This window comes from Diplotaxodon limnothrissa, linkage group LG15 (assembly GCF_057381915.1).
Source record: "Diplotaxodon limnothrissa isolate DT_005_m linkage group LG15, D_limnothrissa_male_GT1.1, whole genome shotgun sequence".
NCBI classification, from domain to species: domain Eukaryota; kingdom Metazoa; phylum Chordata; class Actinopteri; order Cichliformes; family Cichlidae; genus Diplotaxodon; species Diplotaxodon limnothrissa.
Genome location: NC_140610.1, coordinates 41,093,585 through 41,113,201, shown reverse-complemented (window position 1 = coordinate 41,113,201; position 19,617 = coordinate 41,093,585). Strand labels below are relative to the sequence as shown.

The 19,617-nt window shown below is 43.2% G+C and overlaps 1 protein-coding gene across 1 annotated transcript in view; it reads left to right on the top strand.

The window, feature by feature from the left end:
• The window catches only part of ttll7 (tubulin tyrosine ligase-like family, member 7), a 67,827-nt gene that overhangs the window by 24,801 nt on the left and 23,409 nt on the right, over window positions 1–19,617 (top strand). Inside the window, exons 9-13 of the mRNA XM_085373550.1 lie at window positions 3,170–3,264; window positions 5,431–5,578; window positions 6,714–6,787; window positions 10,025–10,160; window positions 19,249–19,335. Of these exons, the coding sequence (XP_085229676.1) occupies window positions 3,170–3,264; window positions 5,431–5,578; window positions 6,714–6,787; window positions 10,025–10,160; window positions 19,249–19,335 (540 nt within the window). The remainder of the gene's footprint in view (window positions 1–3,169; window positions 3,265–5,430; window positions 5,579–6,713; window positions 6,788–10,024; window positions 10,161–19,248; window positions 19,336–19,617) is intronic.

Genomic DNA, 19,617 nt, shown 5'->3' with positions numbered 1-19,617 from the left:
TCTCAATCCCACGACTCAAGGTGCTGAAAATAAAAGCTTTACATTTCCCGTCTTTGTTTTTGTTATAACCCTTTCATCTCTGTACGTTTAATTCAGTAATCAGATGGGGATAAAGGGTCCTGTGAAAGAATTAAAGACCGATATGCTTTTTGACCAAGTGATATTTTGGCTACAGCGATGCGTCGCTGAAGCTGAACCGAATCAAAGAATGAGTAAAAAGGAGTTTCTAATCTTTTCATCTGACGTTTTTATTGAATGCATCTTGGAGCAACCGAGGGCTCCTTTAAGACCCTGCCAGAGTTACTTAAGGAAATCAGAGTGGGGGGTTTTGGGAGCCTGCAGGGGTTCATTAGGACCAGACTGGTTCAACTTCCTTTTGCCAGGGAGGAAACAGAGAACACAGAAACACAGAGAGCGAGAGAAAAATGAAGAGAGGTAACGACCGGAGAATGAGGGCTAGCACGGGGAGGGAGCGGGGACGGGAGGGGAGCGCAGGGTCAGTGGTGACCAGTCAGAAAAACACGGTGAGAGACAGAGTGGAAATAGAAACTAGGGAGGAGAGGAGTGCAGCTGGCTGCAAGAAGAAGGTGAGAGACAAAACAGCTGAGGGAGAGCAAAGAAAGCCAGCGAGCGCTGCGATGCCAGTCCCTCCTGTGACAGCTTGACACCACGAATCAAACTAAGAAACGAAGACAAGTAACGAGACGAGACTCTTACCTATGGGCTACGGCGCTCTAAAGCCATACTGTTTTCACCGTGGCTGTCACATTGGCGAGCGCTCTAAATGAACACAGACCTTCTTTTATTTATTTTTTCTTTAGTAATGTTTCACTTTCTTTGATAAGATAACTGCAGGATGAAGTGGAGCGCCGTCCTCCTCGGCACAGAGAGGATTGTACACTTCATTCTTTTGAGCGAAAGAGTTGCATAGGGTCTCTCTGTTCCTGTTTTCCTCATGGCGCTAGAACACATTCATCACCTCCGTACTGATAAATGGCTGCTGTATACAAAATAATAAAAAACACACGCACACGCACGCTTACAAGGGCACGTCCGTACAAACACACTTCATATTTGTGAGGCTTTTGTAGCTCACCTGTGATATTTATGGAGTTATTGCCTAAACTAGTTAAAGGGACTCAGGCAGTGACAGCCCAGGGAAGGTTATATGCATATTTACAGACAGCCACAGCTCAGTATCGAGTTTCTGAGGAAATAGCAAGAATAAAAAGCTTCCTGGTATCACAACAGTCACGTTTCTTAGGTCAGTTTGGGTGTAGCTGCTGATCGCTGGAAGGTGCAGATTTACATTTTTTCTCCTTTATTTTATTTTCTATAGCTGCCTCGTGATCCTGATGCGCAGTCTTTCAGCAGTTACGGCCTTTTTTGGGGGGGGGGGTTACGCACACACGCTCTGGCTCTCGCAGTTCCTGGGAGTCTAGCAGCGGTGTAAATATTATCTTACATCACTGTTCCCGAATCTGCCACACAGCACTGAGCACCTTTATGTCAGGATTAGTAATGGGTAGTTCAGATGTAGGAGAGAGAAGGAGGGATGGAGTTACAGAGAGCTACCCCCACAACCCTTGAGAGGCTTTGCATGCCGTCTCCAAAGGGGCTTTCAAATTTTGGTGCTCGGGAAAACCTCATGGTTCCAAATAGCTTGATGCTGCACGCCAGCCTTTTTTTCCATCCATCTCTTTTACCGTCCTTTACCCCACATTCCTGATTGGTGGATAGAACGGGATCTGTAATAGACACTAAAACCTGTGATTAGCTCAGTTTTGCTCTGTTACTGAAATCCCGACTTGTGATTGGCTGTTGTCCTGCTTTGATGTGTTCAACTGTATCCAACGGCTTTTTTCCAAAGGAAGACGGGAACTAGAGGAATAGTGTTTGTGACACAAGTACTCACGTTGACTGCAGAGTAAGGCTACTGGGAGTGGTTGAATTTCCAGCTAGACGCCCAGACAGTTGGCTGTGATTTTCATTCATAAAAGCAGATAATTTTGACTTCAGGGTACATAAACATTGTCAATGAATTGAGAAAAAACCCCGGAAAATATATTAATAGGAGGACATTGTCTATTAAGGTGATGTTAACTGTTGCTGTTCATAACCTCTGATTTTGTTGAACTGATTTATAGCAACAAAGTGACAAAATTCCCTTCGCTACTCAACAAATAAACCCTTATCCCATACGACCACATCACCCAGACGTTAAAAAGAAAATGGGCGGTCTAAGGCTTTTGGACATTGTTAATGAAAGAGCCGACTTATCTCCAAAATCAAGCCGTATCAAACTCGGCCAGCCTTTCGTTGGGCATCTGTTGCATTGTCATTTGAAGTCAGCTCATAGAAAGACACCATTCCTCTCACGGTTGCCAGTTCATTCACCCTCCCTCTGCACTTCTCTTCCATTTTTTTGCAGCCTTTGTTGTCTCACATAATCTCTTTCTCACTGTGGGAACATAACAAAGAGTAAAAAGAATTGATTTGTTGTGTCAGGTATAATAACTGATATTTGAATACCTTGCACTGGTGCTGGAAATTGTTCCGTTAAGAATGGTACATTGCTCTTGAATTTCTCCCCAGATGATACCTGCTTTTGTACCTCGAATCCGAGGTGGCTCTTTCTGTTTCTTGCTGAGCGGAATCTCTCTGAGCGCTCTTGATTGTCCGTGATGGCACTGAGCTGAGCGACGGCAGTTCTCTGATGCTCGCAAAGACGTGCGCGTCGAGGCGTCGGGCTGTTGCGAGCAATCTTAGGATACAGAGTCAGGAACCAGGGTCAGTTATGGGGTGAGCGATTAACCCACACAATCTGTTTGTATGCATTCACTCTGACGCAAATATGCTCTTCTAAATGCACGGGCATACACTCGTCAGTGCCAGAGTGGATTTATGCCCAGGCAAAGGCTAAGAGTTGCAAAGTGTCTGTCAAAGAGAGAAAAAACCCTCAACTTTCATCTCTTTCTCACTACTTCTCTCCTTGTCGGAATAGATCTTTTTTTTCTTTTCTCCAAAGATGCTCTAAACTCACTCCTGTAATTGCGTAGCCTGTCTGTTGGACTGATAAGAAAGGAGAAAAAAGTGATATGAAGCAGAACAAGAAGAGAAAAAAATACTGAGCATCCTTTGAATGTGTCTGTTCTCTCTTACCTGACAGATCAATCGAGCTCCGAGCTTTGGGACAGATCAGAAGATTGATTACGATGTGAAGAAAGGTGTGCTGCTCAATGCCCTCAAACTCCTCAACATCAGGTATTGTTTTCCACCCTGTCTTACACATACACACCCATGCAAATAGATGCAACAAACTGCATCTACGGTTTGCAAATCCTGCCCGCGGCTCTTTTGCCCGTCTCTAGTGGCTCCCTGTGGCTTTCACAAAAATAAGTAGCTGAATATAAATATGGAAAGTAACTATGCTGCTGCTCTAAAAATGTGGAGCCTTTACATTGAATTTAAAAAATGTGTTCCTCTCAGCCAGCCGGTCACCTGCTGCCTTATCCTCTTAGTTTTGCTGGAAATCAGTAGAGGTGTCTGGCATGGATGCACGTAAACACATAAATGTGTAGCCTTAGCTATGCATTCAAAAAGAAATAACAGGAAAACAAAGAATTTAACATGGAAAGATTTGAGTCCTTGCTGCTGGCACGCTCGATCTGAAGCCTATAAGACCACTACATGTTTTATCAACAAACTTCACAATTGCTCTGTTTAGTTGGTGAAGTTTTGTGCGCAGACGCACTCGAAGTTTGTATCAAGCCTTCCTTTAAAGGGCTTTAAATGCTCAGAATTCCAATCGGTGCTTAGGTTTCTTTTATTTATTTATTTATCTTTTAAAAATTATTTTGACGCACAGTACAATCCGGCCATTATCTTGTTTTGGTTTCAGACTGATGAGACAGTAGTGACATTAGCGTGGACGCAGCAGGAAGTTGAAGCTTTGGACAAATTGCTGTCTTTCTAAATTTGTGTGTTGGTGTTTCTGTGGTGGATAAAAAGACGGATAATGGCCAAGGTACAAAGCCATGCAATACCATCCACTGTGTGCTTTGTGAACCCTTCAATCAGAGATGCTGGGTGTTTGTGAGTTTCTGAATGTGTCTTTTTTTTAACCTGTGCGCTGATCTGTGGTCCGTATATCTACATACGCTTCCTCTGCTGCTCTTTGTTTTGGTTTGTGGGTGTATTTCCTTTCTTTTAAATGCGCACGGTTTTTATTTTGGAATGTATTTGTCGTATAGGTAGGGTGCGTGTTTGTGTGCACGTGTTTGTGTTTGCTGGCATGCTTTTCTGTCCCCTGGCTACGGAGAGTCTGTCCTGATTGATCATTGTACACCAGACCTCTGCTCTTTATTCCCTCTTTTCTCTGTGTGCTTGTCCTCCTCTTACTGCTCTAAATATAGTCTCAGCTCTGCTAGTCACACACATATATACAAACAAAGTGCACACACACACACACACACTGGATCAATTACATGCAACATCGTATACATCTAATTTGGCCAAGTGAGGTGCACCGGGCCCACATAAAGACCGGCTCCATCCTCCTGAATGGATTCATGTGGGCCAAACAAATCTCTTCTCAAAGTGATTTGTTACATGGCTGATGTTTAATGTGCTGCCACAGATTAAAAAGGGAGATTTGGTTATTTTATGACAAATAAGTCGTAGGAGGGCTTGAAAGGCACGGGGAAGCTCTTTCCACTGGACATAGCGCTTATGTTCACGCTACAGTGAGTGTGGGGGGGCTTCGCTCACTTTTTCCTTGTATAGTAATGACTTTGCTTCCCCCAAAGGGAGGAGCTGGTGCTGTGTAGAGGTAGGCTTGGCTCTTGATTCTGCTCACCACATCAACTGTATCAAATGGGATCAATTCAGACCCGGTCGGGCATGGACATTGATAAACCTCAGTCCCCCAAAAGCACTCAATATCCAATTTAAAGGACCAGCGATTGACTAAAATGAATTGCCCTTTCTCTAGACCGCAGTGGCCCACTTGTTCAGAATTAGCTGTCTGGTCCTGTTCATCCCAGAGTTGTTTGTGTCTCAGCTTCATCTCTGTTTTTGTATTGTTGAGTGTTTTGTGGGGGCTTTTTGTCTGTCTTTTTTTTAAACCAGCACAATGATGTGATAAGGCAGATATTCAGGTCAGCTAGGGAGGAGGCCCACAAGCTGTCAGGCTTTATTATGACACTTTTAAAAACCCTTTTCCGTTGATTATGTGCGTGTGTGTTTTTCCCAGTACTGTCTAGTGTTACAAATAACCATTACATGCAAAGCAAAACTAAACAAAGAGAGCTTTGGTGACAGCAAACATTAAAAGGTGCGATCAGAATGTTTTTGCTCTTAGTTAGCTCTTAAATCCGAACCCTTTCCGTGTATGTGCGATGTTAGTTGTCTTGCTTTTCGTTGATCCAGGGCGAGTGATAAGAAACGCAACCTAGCCCAGCAGAAGGCAGAGGCTCAGAGACGGCTGTACGGACACGGATCCATGAAGAAACTCTCGGCCGCTTCCTCAGACTGGGAGAAACAACGTCACACGCTGGAGCGACGAAGAGAAGAGCTGGTGAGGACGAGCAGAAAGAAAGAGAAAGCAGGAGGGGAACAGAAATCCATTCATTTAAAACTTTTTTTTAAATTCACAAATACTGGGCTTTATATCCACTCCTTCACACACACTGTCCCACCGCAGGTACAACCACAGTTGTCTAAAGCACTGGCTGGTATCAAACTGCAGGGCAGCATCTGCGATGCTAAGCACCTGTACAAGGCGGTGCTCCTTAACTGTGGTCGAGGGAGTTGAGAGCGCTACTCATTCATTTCCCCACCTGGACATTCAAAACCGGCCTGGGGATTAGAACAATGACTGCACAGTCTCGAGCGGCGGTCGTAAGTCATGAGATACTTTTAAGCTTTGCAGGCCACACGAAAATGTGCACAAAAAGGTGGTTTGGCTTCAGACAGGCTCACATCAGAGATCTGTGACGTGTCATTACAGACATTTACTTAACACACCGATCAGCTGGCACATCAATATATTTGACATATAAATTATGTGTCTCAGCACCCTGCTGTATTATGCACTTGAAACACAAGTCGAAAAGCAGAAACTCAGTTTCAGTTACTTCTTACTTTGTGTCAGAAGACTCAAAAGTTTCTGACACAAGCATACCGTTTAATTATTTTCTCTTTGAAATGAAGTCGGGGGAGCTTTGCTCATGTATATGGGGAAAAGTGGCAGCTACTAGTACTTTAACGCCTCCCACCCTCTTTGATTAGCCTTTTGATTAGCCATGGCACTAATCAGTGGGAATGAGGAAAGATGGCAGAAAGGCACCTTTTAGAAAAAGGGCATCGCTTCGTTTTCGAGTGCCGTTATGGCTGAAGTGTGAGACCAGGTTTGGATCTATGAAAGGCACACGCTGCTTAGAGCTAAATGAGATTGCAGTGCTGGTAGGAAAGTGGTCCCCTCCTTTCGTCTTTATGCCAAATTGGCCAACTGAGCTCCACAATTACACCTTTGTAACATACTAATAAAAGAGTAAATGGACTAAATTATGAGTCATTGATGAGTGAGACTCTTTTCTTTCTTGCAGGAATTCATTCTGTCTTTGCCTCTAATAGAATATATTGTTTTGTTGGCACTGACTTTCATCTGGAAGAAGTTGTCATTTGTCTCTTTGCTCTTCTCTTATGTTTAGAAAGAGCGGCTGGCGCAGGTTCGCAAGCAGATTTCAAGGGAGGAGCATGAAAAGCAACATCTGGGGAACTACAGGTAGGAAAGAGGCAGACAACTGGGGCGAAGAGCCTCTCCCTCCAGGAACACCACCCACTGTACTTGTGCCAGTGCTCTTACATTTATGGGGGTCATCTCGAGAGTGCCAGGCTCTCAGGAAAACAAATAAAGCTGTTGCAGAAAGAACAACCAAAAGCGAATCTATTGTTTGGAGAGAAGAACTGACTGAACGAATGACGAGAATGAAAGCTGTCCAGTGATGTGTAGGAACAAGGATCAAATTGTTATTCTTCTATGCACAGTGTGCACAACAAAGTTACTTTAGTGTACACCTTTCTTGACAAATGGCAGCCGGCTTTTCCCCACACTTTTATCTCCCCCCGAAATCCAGCAGGGACACTGGAAGACATTAAGCATGTCAATTTTTAATAGTCAGCTCACAGATGGAGCAGATTCACCTTACAGCATGACTCAGCAACACAAAGTTCAGATTTGCTGCTTGTCCCTTATAAATTGTTAATGCTCTTTCCTCCCTCTGTGTCTCTTCCTGCCTTAATCCAACACATACCCCCCCCACCCCCCACCCCCCCCCCCCGCCTCGCTTTTCTCTCCCAGTATGTTCCTCATTCACCCACTTACACACAAAAACAAAGACAAACAGTCACAACTGGCTCACACACACAACACACACCCTTCTTGCTGTCTTCCCAACTCTAAGTGACTTCTTGACTCATCACTTGAGTGAATGGCTGGTGAATTTTGAATGCTGATCCAGGCCTGCATGAAGTGCTGTCACCTCCTTCCTATTTTTCGACAGGCAGTCAGACAGTCAATCAGGCAGGCTGGCGTCTGTCTGGAGCACCCTGGTAAAGACCTCTTAGCATTCAAATAGTGTCCCTGCACAACGCTGAAGTCTGATTAACACAGTGCTTCTCATTAGATGAGTTTGGGTAATGAACTGACTTACATTGTGCTATTAGATGAAACTGTATCAGGTACAGACAATGACCGTGATCCGAGGGAAACCCAGCAGGTATTTGCTCTTCAGTTAGGATTCTTTAAAGGGTACAGCTTGTGTTTTATATATACATGTAATATATATATATGTGTGCATAGCACAAAGAGGTACGCTTACAGTTGAGAATGCTCATATTAAAATAAAGAATAGAAATAAAAGGTCAGCATATGTAAATTAATGTGAAAAAGAAAGTTTCGGAGATAAAAGACTTGTAGACCAACTTCCTTTACACAGACAAAACCAAAGTGGTGATAGCTGGCCCGTCCCTCGGCCTAAACTGGGCAATGCAACAGCGATCCCACCAAATCCACAGCAGACAACCCGATTGAAATGCTGAGCAGACCCTCAATCAGCTGAAGCAACATCATAAAGAAGAGTGGGCCAAAATTCCTCCACAGTGATGTGAGAGACTGATAAAGTCATACAGAAAACAATTACTTCAACTTATTGCTGCTAAAGTGGTTCTGTGAGCTATTGAATCATGGCGTGCATTTAGGTTTTCACTTGCTTTTTTCACATGGCTCTACAGTAATCCCCGTGAGCAGACCCTCAGACATCAGACTACTCTAAATGCTCGTTTTTAGACAGGTTTTTTTGCACTGTCGACTTAATGCGAGTGGATAAAGCCCTGTCTGCCTGCTGTTTGTATCTTTTGCGCACTCTGGGATGTGGTTCACACTCCCAGAGTGAACGGGCCCCTTTAAATGTCTGGCGACAGCAAACTTTAAAGACCTGTTGACCAAATCAAATGTTTTTATTCAGTAGAGTTTCAGATGTTAGTTTTTCTTTAACTCCAGTTGAGGACTGAAAGTAAGGCCCAGCAAACGTTTTAGTTAAACAATAGTGAGAGGTCACCCCCACGTAAAACGTCCATTTGCTCAGAGATAGACGCTGCCAAAAAGACTGAGCAGTTAACACCCACTATTATAGTGCCTCACCTTAAGCTTCTCAGTCGAGTGATTCATGACGCTCTTTGAAACGTTCTGGCTCTTTTCATATGTTATGAATCCATTTTCGTTTATGTGACCGTTATAAAAATGTGTCTTGGGAATGAAAAGAACCATTACATGCACCCTAGAAACTGAGAAGTCTCACATATAGTGAATTCAAGGGATGGGATTCAAATGGCAGCTTTATCTCAGGTCTCACAATCAATGTACCTGTTTGCATAATACTGGGTAACGGCTTTGGTCCAATTAAATAGTTCAGCTTTATGTGGCATTACACAGAAATCTGCTACACATACACGTGTATCTGTGAGTAGCTCAAAGCCTATTAATCAATATTTAAAAAGAGCCGGCCTGTCATTGTGCCATGGTAGAACATTTTCCACTGCTGTGTCCTTGCTGTGACTTCATTCATCTCTATAGTTTTCTCTTTTAATCACAGGTCTGTGCTTGTGAGTGTTTTTCTAACCAACTTGAGGGGAGTTTAGCACTTAATATCGTCTGTGCAGACGCCAGACTACATTCATGCTTTTGCAATAACTAAGGCCAGTTCTTATCTTGATTAAATCAATAACCTTGTTTTGACTTAATGGCTAAAGCGATGGCATTGGGAGTTTGCAGATGTATTATGAGGGTAACCAGGCATTGTTCTAATCCCCTCAGGCCTTGGATAAACACCGAGCACTGTTATTTTAGTCTTAAGGGCACAAATGTGAATGTGTGAATGGGCGCATTAGCAAAGACTGCAAACACAGTGAAGCTCGTGCACACGTCGGTGTACAGCGTGTAGAAAGCTGTTGTATTAATGCACCGAGTGAAAAGATTGACTGATGTTCATGCAGTTTCTTCACTTAAGGTCTCATTAATATTCTTCTGTCTGTATTTGCTCTTTGCTGCCTCCTTCCTCCTCCTTCACTCTCACCTTTTGTTTGTCTTTCTCTGCACTTGCTGCACCTTGACCTTTCTGTCTCTCCCACCAATTATTGTGCCTCATCTTTATCTTTCTTTCTATCCCTGTTCTTTTTTTATTTTCTTTGTCTCTCTAAATCTCTTTACCCCTTTTCCATTTTTTTTTTTACCCCCACTGACTTCCTGAATATTTCACGGCTTCTCTTTCCACCCCATATCCCTCTTTTCCTTAACCTGAACCACCCTTTTTCTCATTCTTCCACTCCGTCTCTCTCACCTTCTACTTTTATGACCCCATTTGTGACCCATCATTTCCCTTCATTTTCCCCTTTCCTTTGTCCATTGTTCCTCACCTCGTCTTCACTCTCTTCTCCTTTCTCCCTCCTTCTCTGCGGTCCACAGACGTATTTACCCCCCAGACGACAAGCTGCTGTTGGAAAAGTATGAAAGCCTGCTCTCGGCCGCCTTTCAGACCTTCCTCGCCGGGCGAGCTGCCTCACTTCAAAAGGAAATGAATAATCCTCTGAAACGAATGAAGGCACGTACGTCAGTGGCAGACTGTCACGGACTCACACACGCACACAAGCAAAGAAAACTGCAGAAGCCCACACACAAACATATTCAGACACTTGTGGACAAGCAAACGTAAAAGAAAAGAAGCACACACACATTTCTATTAAGATTCTGCCCATAGAGACAAAAAGGATGCACAAATAGTGCGAAAGTGTGCCGCAGCCCTTGGTATTTGTTAGAACACCTGAAAATACGTCCTTCTTCTCCTCTCTACCTTTCCACTGTCATTCAGCCTTTTCACAAATATTCATTATGTTGTGCACATGAGCTTTTAAAAGCAAACAACAATGTCACTTTTATTACTTTATTTACTTCCTCTTTCTTCTTCTGTGTTTTCCTACGTTTCTTCCTTTCTGCAAAGGTTAACCAAGTTGCTGGCCACACATTTCAATGCATTTTTATGCAGTTTGATTACATATTTATCGCACTTACACACATATATGTGTAGGTATATACACTCAGAAGCTTGTGCCGTCATGCACTTATGAAATTGTAAAAGTCATTGTATGCTTATGAATACCAGCACTCTGCAGTATCAGGAGGAATGCATCTTCAGTTAAGCTTTGAAGGTAAAGGTATGAAGAGAGGACAACAGCTGATCTACATCAGAAAGATGAGAATGGGAGATGAAGGAACGATGAGCGGAGGATAATATAGTCATAGAGTAAAAAAGATGGTGAGACACTGATAGAGAGTTGTTTTGTTACTATTGTTTTGACTTGACTAGAGTACAAAAAAATGGAGAGAAAGGGGCAATTTTTGGTTTTCATGTCTGGTTATGTATTCAAGAGGAACAAATCAATGGAATGAAAAGACACAGGGGAGGGAACCGTGGGATATTTAAAAACACGGAGCGAAGAAGCAATGATGAGGAGGAATGATGCAGATAGAACAAAAAAGCCTTAACTGCGTTTGGCAACTGAATAGCAGAAGTGAATACTGTGCAGAATGTGGATATTTTTGACAGTAGTATTGACATTACAAGTACATATCAAAGTACTGTCATATGGAGCCATCGGAGCTTTTGTGGAAACTGCCTCAGCAGTTTGCACCCTGTCGCAGTGTTTTTTTTTTTTTCAAAAACTTATTGTGTGTCCTTTAAAGAATGGAAATCTCTGCAGAGCATTTTTAGAGATGTCAATCAAAGACTGGTCAGAGCCGAAACAAAATATAAAGGCAGCGAGTGTTGCTTTTGTGTTTCCTATCTAATAACACGATCATGAGTGACAACTCGACTGTCCTTATTCAGAGACAGAGTGTGAGATACTAATCTGAACCATTTATGGGGAAAAAGATGTTCCTGAACTGCAGTATGATATTCATCAGAGCACAAAAAACACATCTTATGCAAACGTTTTCTTGCCTTATGTTTAAACATTTCCTCTAGTTTTGAGAGAGTCTGCGGGTGTTTTCAGGTACCTTTCTAAAAGCAGTGGGGGAGGCGGCTCGTGGAGCCAAGCTCTATGTTTAGTCACTACTCTGCCACTTTAATAGGTACGTCGCACTAGTAGAGAAGAATTAACACAGAATGGAGAGAATGAAAGTTACCCACAGACGGTCTGAAATGTTATTCTTCTATGCACAGTGTCAACTTTGGACCTATTCAGAAAACTGCATTAGCATGTACACATTTCTTGACAATTGCCAACTGGCTTTCCCCACACTTTCATTATTCCCCCACAGAAAACATAAAGCACGCCAATTTTCAATAGTCAGCTCACAGATGGAGCAGACTCACTGTAAGGCGTGACTCGGCAACACGAAGTTTGCTGCTTGTCCCTTATAAATTGTTACACACTAACCAGCCACTTTAATAGGTACACCTTGTTAGCACCAGGTTGGACCCCTTTGGCCTTCAGAACTGCTTTAGTTCATCAAGGTGCTAAAAAAATCCCCAAAGGTTTTGGTCTACCTTGACATGGTTGCGTCACAGTTTTTTTCTCATCAGCATCCGTGATTTACGTCGTATGTTTCACCAAATCCCAAAGGTGCTCTGTTGGACTGGGATCTGGTAATCGTGCAGGACATTTGGATACAGTGAACTCAGTGAAACCAGAATAAGATGTTTTAGAGTTTTGTGCCACAGCACGTTATCCTGTTGGCCATCAGACGATGGATCCACTGTGGTCATGAAGAGATGGACGTGGTCAGAAACAATGGCTAGAGTGTTTAAACAACACTGTGCTACAGAAATCGTCAAGCATCAGAACGTTTATTATTTGTACAATTTTCTCCGATGATGTTTGTGATCCCGTGCTGTTCTTATATGACAGGATGGCACCCGGTGCGGTCTTCTGCTGCTGTAGCCCACCTGCTTCAGGTTTTGATGTGATGTGATGTTCAGAGATGCTCTTTTGCATTTCTGAACTTGGTTGTAACCCGTAGTTATCTGAGTTACTGTTGCCTTCCTATCAGATCGAAGCAAACCAGCCATTCTCCTCTGACTTTGCCTTTTTCTGCTTAAATGCACTTAATTGCTGGATATTAACCTTATCAAGCATTTTTACAGGTGTGCTTAACAAAGTAGATGGTGGGTGTATATTTCATAGTTATTGGTCGTATCATTACGATTCAAATGCTAAATTAGTGAGCTTTCTTTTTAGCTCCGTGTGCATGCGTCTGCTGTCGTGCATGGCTCTACTAGTTTCCCTCCCTTCCATTTCTGTTCTTTGTTTTATTGTGTGCCCTTTGCAAAACACACCTAGCAGAGCAGCTGAGAGACAAGTGAAAGGAAGATAATGTCATTCGAAGAGATGACAACTTGTTATGTTACTGTAAACAAAAGCTTCCCAACAAGTGTTAAACCAAGCATAACAAAATGAGAAAGAGAGACTGAGAGAAGCCAGAGCTGTTCTGTCATTGTCAGCGGCTGAGACTGTTTGACAGTCTAAATTAAATCAAACAGAATTTAAAGAGAACCAAATAGAAAGTGTGTAAAAATGAAAATACCTCCAGACTGGTTTAAGTTAGATTAGCATTAAAAACTTAATTTATCAGGGAGTTTCATTACTCGTGATGTTGCTTTTTTTCTTTGAGACATCATTCCTTAGCTCTGCTTAGATGGGCACACCATGCAGCCAATCAAATGCAAAGGCAGATTGGGATCATACGGGATAATCATGTGAAAGAAGGAAGGGGGCGTTTCCAAGACAGGAAGTGTTGTGGTACAAAGAGACGGGAGCCGGTCGGGAAAAATGGAAGAAACACGTGAAGATGTAAAATGAGCAGCGTCTGGCTGCATTTCAGTGACTCTGGGTTTCTGATTGTTTAAATGAATCTGAATGTGCGTTTAAAGCCATTTATGATTCTTAACTTGTTGAATCTGCCGCTCACCACAACAAGCACAAGCACAAATTTTGCACTTTTAACTGCTTTTTCACAAGTTTCACAGCTTTTCCTACTGATAAAAACCTCCCATATGGCCATTTATACAACACAAAGTAATTAAGCAATAAACAATTAACTTGTTGAACCCCAATGCCCCCAGTACTGGAGGCGAGAGGGAGAACATCTGGAATTACCGCCAGATCTGTTATTTAAATATAGAAGCGTGTGGTTTTCACAGAAACGTCAGAATCTCATCCAAAAGCCCACAAAACCATTTCAACAACCACCAAAAAGCTAAAACAGCAAAAAGAGCATGTAAATACCATCCATCCATCTTCTTCTGCGGGTTGGGGGGGCAGCAGCCTAAGCAAAGACAGAGCGTTCTCACTCCCGAGGCGTAACATGTCGACGTTTTGTCACGTCCCGCGGCGTTCCTGAGGAACGCAAAAGGAGACCTTCGGCGTTCTTATGGTACGCGGCGGGTTATGGCTGGAATCCAGTGCAATGACGCTCCCGCGGTAGTAGACGTTCCAGCCCTGTATTCCAGCCCTAAACCTAACCTTATCCCTAGCCCTGACCATAACCTTATTCCTGACCTTAACCAGGACTTTAATGATGTTAAATAGCGTGTTTCTAAGCGATTTGAAGAAAAAGAGCGAACATGTGTAGGTTCAGTCCAGACGGTTCTCATATTTCCTCTTTTTCCGAGGTCGTCATTTAGGAACGTGGTGGGTAGCCGAAAACGTAATATGGTGACGATTTGTCACCTAGCGTAAAATGTTACGCTTTGGGAGTGAGAACGTGTTGGCAAAGAGGCCCAGACCTCCCTCTCCCCAGCCACCTTCTCCAGCTTGTCCGGGGGAATACCAAGGCGTTCCCAGGCCAGCCGAGAGATATAATCTCTCCAGCACGTCCTGGGTCTGCCCCGGGGCCTCCTCCCGGTGGGACGTGCCTGGAGCACCTCGCCCAGGAGGCGCCCAGGAGGCATCCTTGTCAGATGCCCGAACCACCTCAGCTGGCTCCTTTCGATGTGGAGGAGCAGCGGCTCTACTCTGAGCCCCTCCCGGATGGCTGAACTTCTCACCCTATCTCTAAGGGAGAGGCCAGCCACCCTTCGGAGGAAGCTCATTTCTGCCGCTTGCATCCGTGATCTTGTTCTTTCGGTCACTACCCACAGCTCGTGACTGTAGGTGAGGGTAGGGACGTAGCTCGACCGGTAAATCAACTCGACGGACCAGTACAGCGTCTGCATCACTGCAGCTGCAGCACCAATCTGTCTGTCTCCCGCTTCCTTCTGCCGTCACTTGTGAACAAGACCCCGAGATACTTAAACTCCTCCACTTGGGGCAGGAACTTGTCCCTGACCTGGAAAAACACAAAACGCAGATCCGTCTGTTCACCTGACAGCATGAACACAGACATGCCGCCAGATGCTGAAAGCGTCATCTCACAGATTCTGAAACTGCAGGTTTTTGTCACTTTCTGACCAAAATTCACTGAACCAGCAGCTAAATAGCCCAAAACTACGCTTCGCACATCGTCATGGATTCCCTCTTGCTTTGGCTGCACTTCCTGCACAGCTCGATCTCTGTGCGTTTCTGAGATCCTAATTTCTGCTGTTCAGTACAGAAGAAACTTTAACTTTTACAAATTAGGGCAAATTGCAATACGCTTAGCTATGCCTTTAATAAAACCTTTGCAACTTTGTGAAAAACAGAAAAGTTTCAGGTTTTTTTTGAAAAAGATTGTTTTTCCGTTTCTGCTGTAGAAGTTTCTACAGTTAAAACTAAAACCCTGGACAGTCTGGGCATTGAGCTACCAGAACCTATTCTGTCATTTTACTCATTTGTTTCTTACAATTTCAGTCCAAAGAGTCGAGCTGAGAGATTTCTTTCTTTGTCACAGCAGCTTTTTCTTTATCATGTAGAAAAACATTAAACATGTAACTTGTAACTGACAGAAAGTCAGAGTTTCACTGGCCTCGCCCACTTAGGGTCAAAGTGGGCTGTATGTGGCCCGCGATGTAAACTGAGCTTGACACACCTGCTCTACTTGTTTTCATAGCTGACAGTACACATTTCTGTGCCTTTTTTAACCATATTCACTCTTAGTGTATCTATGAGTTAAGCACCTCTGGCCCAGATTAACCACGCTAAAACTTCTTTAACTGAAAGTTTACAATTTTGAGTACAGAGCCATGTCCATAATTGTTTGGACAAAGGCACAATTTTTGTATTTTTGCCTCCACAGCGTGGCGTACACCACCAAGAGTGGAATTTAAATCAAGCAATCAACATTTCATTGAAGTGAAGACTTTTAGCTTTAATTCAGCAGATTTTACAAACGTCCATTAATCTACAATTATTACAGACATTTTTATATGCAATACTGTAGTCTCAAAGACTCAAATTTAATTGGAAAATGGACTGACAATCAGGTTCATATCCAGGTAAGGCCTGCTCCCTGACGCGTTCTTAAATGCAATGAATGCATTGATCAGCTCAGCAACACCCACAGATCACAGAGAACAGCTAAAGTGCATGATGACAGAATTATTTCAATGATTAGGAAAAAAACAACATATAACAAAGTCAAAAATGTTCTTAAGGACCTACACGTTTCACTGCCAGAGTCTATGACCAAGAGACGCATTCATCAGTGACAACAGAGGTTTATAAGTGCAAACCACTAGTTACACACAAGAAAAGAGGCTGTACACGGCCTGTGAGATAAAACCAACATGAGCCAGAATGATGACTGCAGAGGATTAGCATTAGTACAAGTATTAAAAACAATCCTTGTAATTAATTTCTGTCAGTTTTGCCAGTAAATTTAGTTAATAACGAGACTGTGTATTAACATGTGTGTCAAACTCACTGAAATGAATCCAGAAAGCCTGCACTCCAGTGACACGATGATTATTTGATTTAAAATCCACTGTGATGATGTAGAGTGGTAAAACCACAAAAAGATTGTGTCGTTGGCCAACAAATTATAGACCAAATTTAAATCTAATTTAAATCTACTCATCTTAAGCTTTACTTGAAACAAAACCATTATTATTGGTAACATAAATAATATCTCGTGTTTTGCATGTTTATGAATTCATCATCTGGCAAGCACTGCCTGCTACCTCAGGCATTTTTTTTATTTAAAATAAGCCAGAGGTTATTTGCCAGCATGCCATTTATCATGTTTGACAGACGCTGTACCTGCAAGACTCACGTTTGCTGCCTTTGAGGGCTTCTTGGGGCCACGAATTGAAAAATGTCATGGATTGTCACACGATCAAAGGAAAGTAAAACCTGCATTGTAAACATGCTGATTGACTGTAGAGCACCCTCCTGACTTGGACCACTGTGCTACAGACTGCCCAGCCACAGGTTGCACTGGTTTCCACTGGGTTCGGCTCACCTTTATTCCTTTTCTGATTACAGTTAGGTGGAACAGGTATGAGTCGGGCTGTTAGTCCTCTCGTCTATCTTAGCTGCCAGTGTTTCCCTGTGCGCTCAGGTGACGTCTTCCTAATCCTGCAACTGTTTCACTTGGATACTGACTGGAAAAAAAGGATGTAAAGCAGATGCACGCTCAGTTTGCCTGAGGAGCTCTGCCAATGAAACAGAACAGCACAAGTATACAAACTGCACAAGATGTCTCCAAGCACTTCAGAGCAATTGCAGAGCCCATGAAAGCGGTCAGGGGTGCAAATATATGAAATGAATACAAGAATGGTAAGAACATGTAAGTCTCGCTGTATCTAATATTTAAAAGCAAATTGCAGTGTTAAAAAGGGGGAAAAGGGTAGTCCTAAAGACCTCTGCGTTACACAATTTGTTGTCCAGTGACATAAAAAGTACTGTGTTTGTAAAATACAGTTTATTATCCTACATGGATCCGACACGGACAGAGACCATTGGTAGTGCAGTACTATAACATGCAGCTTACGTAACATGCACACAGGCACACGGCTGAAAATGTTTATTTTGGGAGTAAAGTAGGAACAAAAAGCTGAGTAGTGACAGTGTAGCAGGTCGCAGCCTAAATTTCACAGTTTTATAAACTCTTAACAAAAGTACTTAAGAAAAGCTAAATAGCTCTCAGCTTCTCTTAAATTCTGTATATGCGTCAGATTTGGTTTTCCCACGTACTGTAAAGCATTTGAAAGCATCCATGTAATCTGCTTTGGTGAAATTTAACAAGGTAATGGTCCTTCAGTGATTTTAAAACTACTGTGGGTGGGGAAGCGCTCACCTCGTGAAAGGAGGCGAGCATTGAGTTGGCATGCTCTTTACTGCATAGAAATGGCTGCAAGTTGTAAATGAATTTATCAGAGCAATGCAAAGTAAAGCCACAATATAAACAGCGTTTCAACATTCACTGCAATAGACGTCCCGCAACACTGAATGTTGTTATCATGAAAAACTTAAATACAGCTTAAAATGATGGAGTTGACTGTGTTCATACAGCATATTCATCTCAGTCTGTCTTTTTTCAGTCACTCTAATGATGAAAGAGCAAATGCAGCAGGCTGGGGAGAAAGCCCTGCACGCGGCGTCATTTTCAGAGCACTCTGACGTTTTTTGCAGACGCTTCGGGACCTTTTCAGAACTTTTCAGAAAGGCACTGGCGTTCTCACTTCTGCTGCCTTTCAGGAAGCGTGTCATACAGTACTAGTCACCCCGATAACCAAGACAACGAAGGAGAAGTTTGTCCCTGCTGTGTCCATTTTATGCTTCAAAAATAAAACGCAAAGGAGTGATGCTTTTCTGTCACATGACAATGCATGGAGCGGCGATATATTGTCAGGATATTGTTGTCATGGAAACAAAACCCACACACAGTGACGGGGTGCTTTGTTTGATGGAGCTCCTCAGCGTCCTGCCTGTTTTCTGCCAGAGAAAATATATGGACACAAGCCCTAAATAACTCAGCAGTTACCTGTTAGCTCTCCTTTTTCTTTTACCGGGCTTCTTAAATTACGAGGCTTTGATGAAGAATTGTAAATCTGCACGTGGCTCTGTCTCAGCTGTCTGAGCAGCTTCTATAACTGCACAGTGACAATTCGCCAAAACAACCGAACCGAAAAGCCGCATGGCAATCAGAAAAAAGCGAAAACTTACAAACTGTATGAACCCAGTGATGCATACCTTTACCATAAAGTCCAAAGTCTTCCAGACAGTGAAGTATGCCACTGTAAATGTTCACACACTCACCAACACTGTGAGCCAGGGGCACACTGACCTTTTCGCAAACCCCGAAAGCAGCTTGATGGCTTATCTGAGAGAAAACAATCACTTTTCATCTGCATTTGAGCAGCAAGTGGGAGCTTGTTATGTCGCAGCCATGAAGCAACATTAATCACCTTTGCCTGCATTTCAGCAATAGCCAAATGGCCAAGGCTTCAGTGTACTGGCGACCGCCATGACGCTGCCTTCACGAGCGCTGCCAGCGAGCAGTGCGTGCTCAGCCGGGGCCTCGCTTCTAACCCTCGCTCCCAGATAAGGCTCGCATGGCTCTGAAGTTAAACTTTTTCATCTCTTCTTCTTTTTTGATGATTTAAGTTTGCTTAAAAACACTTTTGACTTCAAAGCAATAAAGTGTGAAATATCAAAGCATTCCTATTAAACTTTATCAGTGCCTCCTCGAGGTTTTAACTACCCTGTTAAGCTCTGTTTACCGAAATCAGCACCTTTGCCATATTCTCATCTCGTGTTTTCTTTGTGTAGGAAGAGGACATCCTGGATCTGCTGGAACAGTGCGAGTTGGACGACGAGAAGCTGATGGGCAAATCCTCCAGGCAAAGAGGCCCTAAGGTGGGTGAGAGAGAGAAGACACATAAGCTAGGAGAGAATAGGGAGAATAGGGGCCACATGCATCAGAGGCCCTTAAAAAAATGTGCAAAGAAGAGTGACAGAGGCAGAAAGAGGGAGGGAAGAGGGTGGCAGGTAGTCAAATGCCTAGAGCTAACGCCCACGGAAAGCACATAGGACGTGATTCAGAAAAATAAAGAGGAGGGGGTCTTGGGTTAGGAAGAAAAGAAAAGAATCAGATAGAGGCCCAAAGAAAAGACCCAACTCCCTTAGGGGAGAGCTGTC